The following is a 10,078-nucleotide window of genomic DNA, read 5'->3' on the forward strand; positions in this document are numbered from 1 at the left end:
ATAAAACTGGGAAGGAAGGAGTAGAACTCAGAAAAAAGTTAGATCAAGGCAGAGGATCTCCTCCGGCAGGCTTCCCGAAATCACCGTAAGTGAACAAGTCAAGCAGAAGAATATTGCTTAACCTCTGAACCTTTGTCTTACTTTCAGAAAGAGAAAAGTATAGTTTCTCTACTACACTGCTACTGAAATGCGCATTTGTTATTGCTTTGTGTTTTTTCTACTCTTTCCCCCCCCCCCCCCGTACTGTCTTTGGTATCATTATTTCCTCCTCTATTTTGCTACTATGCTGGGCTTTTAACTATTTTTTCATCCCCTTATAAGATTTAGGGGACAAACTAGCATATAAATAAAAATAAACAGAAACTTGATTATACTACAGTAGCCTTATTTTTGTGTATTCAAAAAAGTGTGGATAATTTGATACTCAGGAATTAATGTGGATTTTTAAAGTATATTATAATACTTACAGATTTAATTATATAATTCCTGGAATTTGCTCAAAATAACGCCAGAGGGGGAGAAATAGACGAGGCAGAACCGACTGTGGTTGACGGTTACCAGGACTCCATGATGGGAACTCTGAGTTCATCACACTATTAAGTGAATTTATGTTATTTAAAATTCTCCATCATTAGAATGATGGGGAATAATTCTCCATCACTTTGTGATGTATTTTCAAATACTACATAAATAAAGGAGGAGAAAACAAAACAAAACAGTGTGTGTATACAATGTATATATAAATACAAAAATCATTTTCTTACTAGCTTTAGCTTATAATGTAAATTATAATTTTTTTTTAAGATTTTATTTATTTATCTTCAGAGAGGAAGGAGAGGGAGAGAAATAGCAATGTATGGTTGCCTTTCATGTGTCCCCTGCTGGGAGCTGGCCTGCAGGGAACCAGCCTGCAACCCAGGCATGTGCCCTGGCTGGGAATTGTAAATTATAATTTTTAAAGTTGGCTTCCCAATTAACATTTGGATTATAACCAAAAATATTCACATTTACATTATAAGAGGTACACTGTTTATAAAATAGATTTAATTAATAACCCAAGAGAAAAAATAGTCAGTTGGTCAATGAAGTTATACAATATTCCCACTCATTAATATAGACCACAATTAATTTCTACTTACTAATTCCACAATATGTAAGACGTTAGTTATTACAAAGTTGGAAAATAAGGGTTTTCGGAAAATGCTTGGTATTTACTGGGTTACTAATGTTGTATTTACAAATCCTTGTCACAGAAATATTTTTAAAACAGTTTTGCAAGTTTCTCTTTCTTAATAGTGGAAGCCTCCTTATTTTGTATATGCAAGAGTGTATGTCAGCTAAACATTCAGCAGGCACTGAAGTATGTAAACAACAGAGTCCTTAGAGGGGGGATGAACAAGGCAGTGAGGAGTAGAGAGAGCGATCATAACCTATCTTTCCTGGAAAAAATAAAGAGACATAAAACAGTATCTTGAGAGTATCAAGACTGGAGAAACTGAGTTTTCAAAGTTTGGGAAAATATGAGCATTTTATCAAACTAGCCTCAGAAAACATTCCTTCTAGTTCAGATTTGTCATTGACTAGTGTGTGAACCTGGACAAGTCATTTAATATCTATGAGTTCAAACACAATTCCCTTCCCAACAGGAAATTAATGCACATTTCCCATATTTTGCCATGTATAATGCATACCCACGTTCTGCACACATTATACATGGGATTATTATGCCCATTATTAAACCCACAGTATGTAATCATTATACCTATGTATAATGTGCATTCTTATTTTCCCCAAAATATTTGAGCAAAAAAGCATGCATTATACATGGCAAAATACGGTACAGATTGTTTTCCCAAACTTATTCTGGGTGTTCATTCATATTTTATCCCTACCTGTTAACCAAGCTTCCAAAACAAATAATGCTATTACTCTTCTCTAGATACACCAAATTACAATCCACTTATTTAAGTGGCTCTCAGCCATCATCGGTACGGTCCATTACGCTTCTCGGGCACTCTGATATTCTTGAATGGAGTTTCTTGACAGTTAGTTCATCTACTTATATGTGGAATTTCACCAACTTTCATTCTGCTTACATTTACAACCCTGTTGTCAACTACAAGCAACAAATCTCCCATAAATTTGAACTATTTCAATAATTTTCACTGTTTCCTCTGATCTAAGTAATTCTGCCTTATGGCTACAGCTAGTTAATTTTGTGTGGCTGATAGCCTAAGATAAATCAAGATCACTTTTTACATTTTTCTAACAATGGCTATATACAATCTAAGCTCATGAAACTATCATTTAGCTGTAAGTTGAAAAGAAAAGCAGAGGGGAAAACAGAGATGGCAAGTTCACACTCCCTGTTGTAAACATTCCTCTCCCCCTTAACGGAGCCCCCTCGGTTCTCACTCTGAACACTCACTCCCACTTCCATCGCGAGATCAACTTCAGCACATCCTAGCGTTCTTCCACTGACAGTCCATCACCAAATACAGCACAGCAACTACTCAACCTACAAAACTGGGTAAGATGATGTAAGCCCTGCCTTCAAAGTATGCATACACTAAAGAAGGAGACCTCCCTGTCATTAACACCACAAATACAATGTAAATACCAAAAGCAATAAATACTAAAATAGTACTTGGTGCTCTGGAAACATAAAAGAAAACAATAATATATTCCCTGCCAAAAAGCTAAAGACATCAGAACAGAAAAGGAAAAGTAGTTAGGAGTTTTCAAAGCTCACAAATGTTATTTTTATGATATCAAGTACATTTAAGCAATTAATTCAGTAACCAATTTACTAGCCTTAGAACTGCATCTTATCCAGAACTATACAGGACAAAGGCTTAAAGCGTACTCAGACTATCCTCAAAACTCCCCCTTGTTACCTCAACACACAAATATCTCTACCCCACTATTCCTCCTTCCTTCCTCCCCACTGTCCAACTATTACGGCACTTCATCTTATTTTGCACTTATTAAAATTACAACAGTATGTGTATGTGAAAAGTGCCTTCTAAATTTGGAGGAACTTTTATAAAAGATATGAAAATGATTCTATCGCCTCCATTCTACAATTCTTACGAATACTTTCCTTTAACCCCCACTGTGACTGGCAGAGCAGATCCTCAATGGGTATTTGATTTAAAGCTCTCTGGTGGCGCATGAATAACTACTTATTATACTAATATTAAGTTATAAAAGCTAAATGAAAAACAATTCTCCAACATTACAACCTACACATGAGGAAGCAGGAGAGTGGTGGTTAGGAGCACGGACATAAAAGACAAACGGCCTGGCTTCCGATCTGCTCCTGTCACTTAACTATTAGCTTTGTGACCCTGAGCAAGCTACACCACTCAGGCCCTTAATCTTCCCAACTATAAAATGGAATAAAATTAGGGATTACCTCACTCCTAGGTCACTGTGCTTGTAAATTGGTATAGTGCGGGGGGTGTCCAACCTTTTGGCGTCTCTGGGCCACACTGAAAGAGTTGTCTTGGGCCACACATTACATATGCAAACACTAATGAAAACTGGTGAGCAAAAAAAAGGTCCGAGCATAATCACTGTGATATCTGCCACCCAGATAAGCAAAATGTACTCACATACTAACCTTAATTAGTCTACAGCCATGCCACCCTGAACACGCCCGATCTCGGCTGATCTAGGAAGCTAAGCAGGGTCAGGCCTGGTTAGTACTTGGATGGGAGACATAATAACCCTAATTAGGCAGCAGCCCTTTCGACAATCTTTTCAAATCATCGAGCAGGTCCCAAGTTTGCGATCAGTAATATATCTAATATTATATCTAATTTATAAAACTTAGTAATAAAACTAAGTGACATTTTAAGTAAATTTACGAATTTTTCGTTGAACCACATTCACAGCCATCCTGAGTCACATACCACGTGGCCCGTGGGCCACGGGGTGGACACAGTGCTTAGACCAGAACTTGATGTATCAAGGGTAAGCTCTAGACTCAACAGCAGTAGCAGCACTGGTATCGCCTTCATCAGAACACCTGAGTATTTTCTACCAGATATACAAATAACACCTTTCATCTCTGTGCCTCCTTATAGTTAGTTACAAAGTTCTTTTACTGTGTATAGCTTTACAATTTTTGAAGAAAAAAATTAAATGGCTTTTCTTATAACAGCAAGATACACACTATTGTAGTGTGACTGTATATAACTGCTAATTTTATTTCTGCAACTTCCACAAGGGCTTTCGGGTTAAACCATGAATGGAAGCAGCACAGTCACACTCAGTTTTTAATTCTGTTGCTGCCATACTGCCATATGCACAGTAACAGAACCAAAACTTTAAAAAACAGATTTAATCATCTTTCATTTGGTCAACTTCCTAACTGGTTCAGTGAGTCGTACTCAGGATGCGGAAAAAGAAGGTATAGTAACCACAACAACACATGTAAATCTACTGTAACCTGTAAGTTTTTGTTCTGCCATATTAAAAAATGATGGAGACCCAGATTCCTAAAGTACTTTTAATTTTAAAATTATTTGTGGACTATTTCTGTGTGTGTTGGTAGGGGAGGAAAAGTCAGAGGAAAAAATATTAAAGGAAGAATATGTATAACTATGTTAATTCACAAAGTACAACTGGATCTAATTAGAAACTGCAGTAATTACAAACCCCACGGGCAGCTGGGCAGCTGAACATCGAACGTCCAATCCTGGTGAAAGGTTATAAGTTTTCAATGCCACTAATGAGTTCTTTGCCAAACACATAAGGAAGAATGATATTAAACATACCCACTTTGATTCAAATAGCTATGCACTAATATATAACTTAAGGGGAAAAAGCTGAAAAGACTTTTCTTCTAACAGCAATACACTACTGTGTAAAATTGTACAGAACTGTTAAATTTATTTCTATAAATTCCAGAACAGCTTTAGGATTAGATCACTTAAGCAATATTTGGGTTAAAATGCCAGTCCAAACATGATTCACAGTACTAGTAAATAACAAATATTAACAGAACAAGGCCCCATAACACTGGTTGAATATTTAACAACATAAAACATTCACTATGATTTGTCTACAAATCTATTGTCTCTTTTCTCCTTGATTTGTCATTCGCCTTTCTTTTAAAAAATGCATGAACAACAAAATATGAATCAGAATAATAAATAGAAACTGGGTCTTTCCACAGATTTACAATAGAACAGTTTTGTTTTAATCCTCTTATCAGCCTCTCCAATTATGTAAGCATTCCACAGCAGCAAAGAATATAAGGCTCTTTCCTTACACCGAAAGGAGCTGGAGGGGGAAACGCAAGTGTGTGAAACAGGAAGTGTCGGAATATGCTACATTTCTTCCAAACTAAATTGCCTGTCTCTCTGGAATCAGTTTCGAGACAGCGCTCTTAATTTACAAGACCTTACCCTTTAGCCATTACAGATATGTTTTTAATCCCATAGCAACTGGCAACTCTTCAGGTGCTGCAGGATCCCACCTAACATCACTTCTAGAATCCATTAAGCTCTCTTTTCCCCCGGCGGTCGGAGCGAGTCGTCATCCCTGGAAAGAGCAGTGTAATCACAATTACGTCTGTGCATCTCGTATCAACTCCCCAGAACAAAAGTCAGGTTGAACTGGGCTGCCTCCTACGGCGCGACTCCTGGCAATTGCTTTTGCCCACCAGGTTTCGGCGAAACCTCCGGAGAGTGACCTCTACGCCTCTGCAGGGTGCCTGACACCTCGTTTACTAATACCCCTGGTCCGCACCTACAGTTTCATCTCGCTGCAGCTTGCGCGCTGCACCGGGCTCCAGACTTACTCCGAAACTCTCTTTACACCCCCTTCTCGACCCTGGGCCCCAGCTCCCGGCCGCGAGCGCGCCCTTCCCACTGGTAACCTGGCTTCGGGCTCCCAGCTACGGGCGCTCGGGACCGCGCAGTTAATGAGTAACCAGCCCGTACCTGGGGAGGGGCGGAGGAGAACTGCGGACGCCCGACGCCCACCAAAGGATCCAGGACGTCCAGATGCCCAAAGCCCCGCGCCGCCGCAGATGCCTGGGGTGCCAGAGCCCGCGTAAGGAGGCGGGGAGCGCGCTCGCCCGGCCAGACCCCAGCGCGCCGCGCCCGCACCTGCACTTGCCACGGCCGCCCCTCCAGGCTGGCTCGCGGGAGGCGGGCGCGCGAGCGCCGATGAGGGGCGGTGCTCCGCGCCCCGGGCCTTTCACGCGCACGGCCGCACTCACCTGACGAACCCACGGCGGCCGCTGCCCTTGCTCAGAGACGCTCGCAGAGCAGCACAGAGCGCGCCTCGAAGCAGGGAAAGGCGGAGGACGATCGCTGGCTGAAGCCGCTACACTCAGCCGCGGCGGGGACACAGCGATGGGAGACGCGGAGGGAGTGCGGGAGTGCGCCTGCGCCGGGAGCTGAACCTAGAGCCCCGAGCGGTGGGGCCCGCGGTGGGGAGGCGGTGCTGGAGGCGGAGCAGGGGTGGGGCCGGCGTGGGGCCTGAGGGACCCACACGCTTCCGCGCCCCCTGGCTCCAGGCGGGGCTCTTCGCAGGTACCTGGGCGGAGGCCCCAGGTGCCTCTGCGGGCGGTTTCCCGGGGAACCTGAGCGTGCTGGCTCTAAGCCGTGTTTCCCGGGACTCGACAGGCAGTTTCGGGTTCACTTCGAGTGTGCTGGGCTCACCAGGAGTCGGAAAATGAACCTTCGATGTGAGTTGAGGACTGCTAGAACCAATCTGAGACTTGGCGTCCATATATACCTTACACCGTGTGTTTCTGTCTGTGTTGGAAGGGTGGGGGGATGGGAGGAGAGAGAGTCTAATAGAACTCACATCCCGTCCTTCCAGCAGCTACTGGAGCGTTCGAGAATGTCGTTTCTGTGCCTGCCTTCTCATCTTTTGTGTCAACTCTAATAAAATTTCCACTCCCCCTCCACCCTTAGGTCCTCCTAGTAGGAAAAGTGAAGAAACAGACCTAAGCTCCCAAAATCTGATCAAAAAAAGCAGGCACCATATGTGTCTGTATTTTTCATGGGATACACATGTGGACCAGGGCCATCATTTTGTATATTGTTCTCATCTTTTAGAGGCAGTGAAGAAAGAGTACATTATGTGTATGTCCATAGGAATCAGAATTCCTGGGTTTGAATTTGCCATCTCTAGCTGTGTGACCTTGGGTGAGTTGATCTCTAAAAGCCCCAATTTTCTCATCAATAAATGAGGATAGTTAAGAGTACCAACTCACTGAATTATTGAGAGATTAAGTGGTTTAATGCATGTAAAACACTTGGTGTACTGCAGGACACACTGTGCCTAATGAATATTAGTTTTAATCAGTAAACATTATTACTATTATCATCCACCTGTAATCCAAACAAAAACCTAGAAAGGCATTATTTACTCTTCTATACCACATCTCCAATATATCAAATCCTGTCCTAGCTTTCAAATAATTCTTAAATTTATCACACCTCATAATGCACTGCCACTAAATATGACCTTCCTCATTAAAGGACTCCTAACTCCCTTATACTATGTTGTCAATGTCATGTCAGGAATGAATGTCATTCATTCAAATATTTATTGCACTTCATCTTTGTACCTGCTGCTGGACACAAAACCATTGCACACCATCCTACCACATAAATGTAGACGGGGAGTCGAATACCTCAATAACAGCTAAATGGAATCAATAAACTCAACATACAGGAAACTACTTGGATTCCCCAGACTTCCCATACTCTCTCAAGCATCTTGTTTTTGCATATGCTGCTCCTTTTTCTTGTTACATCCTGACCTCCCACCTGTTCTTTACCTACCTCATTCCTGCTTCTCCTTCGTTATTCAGCCCAGGCATCAGTTCTGTTGTCTGCTCCTCCCTGTGACTTGCCACCCAACCCTAGTCCACCCATGCCCCCATATGAGCTAGGTGCCCCTAACTGTGTCCCCATACTACCCGATCTCTTTGTAGCACTCATCACATAGAATGGTAATTGTAGTTATGTCTAGTTTCCTAATTGCTATGAACTTGAGAACAGGCCCAAGGCCTTATGTAGTAGGATTGGCTCAATAAATGCAGAATGAGTGAATGACATACATGGAGATGTACTGTCTTGGTATATAAATGTTTAGAGGACAAGCCCTATGATATACGCTACATAGGACCTAAAACATCATGCATCTGTAGGAAATAGTAAGCAATAGCCATGTGACTAAATCCTACATTGGTTTTTTTACAAACCACTTACCATTCCTAAGGCTCTTTGAAATACATTTAGAGGTGTTTTCTCTCACGTGCTTAACCTGCTAGCATAATTTGAGAATGTGAAGAGTGGTATGAGTAGTTGCCTATAATCACAGTTCAGTGTCCTTGCAACAGAAACTAAGGTACATGACACAGTGTTAGACACTCTGAATCTCAGCTTGCAAAATATATAGTGTTGTGAGCATCCAAAGGTAGATTGCCCAACCGTAAATTAAAGAGATAGACACTTTAAAAATATGATGATGGATTTTGTAGTATGCTCATTTGCCTTCTCATTCATTAAAAAATAAGTTATATTATACAACTAATGTCAAATATTGCATATAAAATAATAAGCATATCTTCAAATCTTAAGATTTTCCCATTCGTACCTGGGGTCAGAAAACAAATGAGATGAGTGTAAATATCTAGAAACTTAAAATTTAATAAGTCATTTAACTTTTAAATGACTTACTGGTTATAACTTTTATTGCTTGTTTACCTCTGTTTTGTTTTCAAAGCTAAGAAAATGTATATTCACACAGTACTGTGTAGGTTCTAATGGACTTCACATAAATTATCTCATGGGTCCTTTACAAAAAGTAATTTGACATGGGTTGAAAGGTAACTATTCATCATTACAGATGGGGAGCTCAGACCACCAGAGTTAGGACTCTGGTCATCAGAATGCAGGGTAATGTCTTACAAACAAATGAAGTTAAAACTCTTCAAAACGCCTACTGGACACCATGTTCCTCAGTATGGCAGACTGGAGACTAGTTGGTCCACCAAAAGCAACTCAAAATGCCAGATAAAATATGTAAAACATCTTACCAAACATATCAATAAGCTGACAAGAACATAAGAAATTCTGAAGGGGAAAAACTGGGTAAAAGCAGGAATCCAGACAGTAAATAATAGCAATGCAAACATTTTTTTAAAAGCTGGTTACAGGTTTTTTAAAAAGTACCAGAAGCAATCTATCATTTTCTTGTCTAGCAAAATAGTTCTTGTGGGCCAGTGCTCACTGCTCACATTCCCATAAAAATTTGCCTTTGCAACTCCTGTACAAAAGTCAAGCTGTCTCTAAAGTGTCTTTTTATTAGCTCAGTTGTGGATAACACTGTAGTTCAGGCCCTTTTTCTGACATAGGAACTGAAAAGATCTGAGAGCTAAGAGAAAATGTTGACAAGTAACTTAGACTCTAAAAAGGATGGTTTCCTTCAAAAGAGTCACTTTAACGAGTTACAGACATATAAGGATATGTTTTGAGGATTGGCTTCAAATACAGTTTATTTTGCAGACACACTAGTTGCCATCCATTAAACCCATTTATTTATTGCTTCTCTATGCCAAACACGTAAGTAGTCTGCACTGGGAGGGAAGGGCAGGAGAGATGAGACTTAATGAGAGGGCCTCCTGGCTTCCCCACAGTGTTTCAGTCCCAGGTTCCAGTGTATTTCTGAGGCTTCCTTTATTCCTGCTCATAAATTCTGTGAATCCACATATCTTTAAAGTCATTCCACCAGTCTGCATAGATTTTTGAGTGGAAAAATCATATCTTTTTGTGGAGAGATTTTTTTTTCATAGCGGCTAAAAGCCCAAAATAACAGTAGCTTAAACAAAATAAAATTCACGCCTGTCATGTAAGTGTAGGAAGCCCAGGGTTGGTAGGGTGGCTCTCTGATCAACACAGATGCAGGTTCCTTCTATTGTGTGTCTTCACCATATGGTGAACATGTAGGTCCTACCTTATGGTCCATGGAAGCTGCTCAAGTTCCAGCCATCACATCCTTATTTCCAAGTAGTAGAAAGGGAATAGGGGCAGAAAAGAACACA

The 10,078-nt window shown here is 41.0% G+C and overlaps 1 protein-coding gene across 6 annotated transcripts in view; it reads right to left on the reverse strand.

Moving 5' to 3' along the window:
• RAB3IP (RAB3A interacting protein) overlaps nt 1-6,427 on the reverse strand; it is a 53,964-nt gene extending 47,537 nt beyond the window's left edge. Inside the window, exons 1-2 of one of the 6 annotated variants that reach the window (XM_037049461.1) lie at nt 6,236-6,427; nt 5,418-5,553 (exon numbers count right to left, since the gene is read on the reverse strand). In XM_037049461.1, coding sequence (XP_036905356.1) covers nt 5,418-5,428 — 11 coding nt within the window. In that variant the 5' untranslated portion in view covers nt 5,429-5,553; nt 6,236-6,427. Of the gene's footprint in view, nt 1-5,417; nt 5,554-5,760; nt 5,862-5,954; nt 6,127-6,235 lie in introns of those variants that run through there. The other 5 variants (XM_037049457.1, XM_037049458.1, XM_037049459.1 and 2 more) reach the window with 5 other exon arrangements.
• Between the last annotated feature and the right edge of the window lie 3,651 nt (nt 6,428-10,078).

This window comes from Sturnira hondurensis, unplaced genomic scaffold (assembly GCF_014824575.4).
Source record: "Sturnira hondurensis isolate 20B ecotype Veracruz unplaced genomic scaffold, ASM1482457v3 Scaffold0006496, whole genome shotgun sequence".
Lineage (NCBI taxonomy): Eukaryota > Metazoa > Chordata > Mammalia > Chiroptera > Phyllostomidae > Sturnira > Sturnira hondurensis.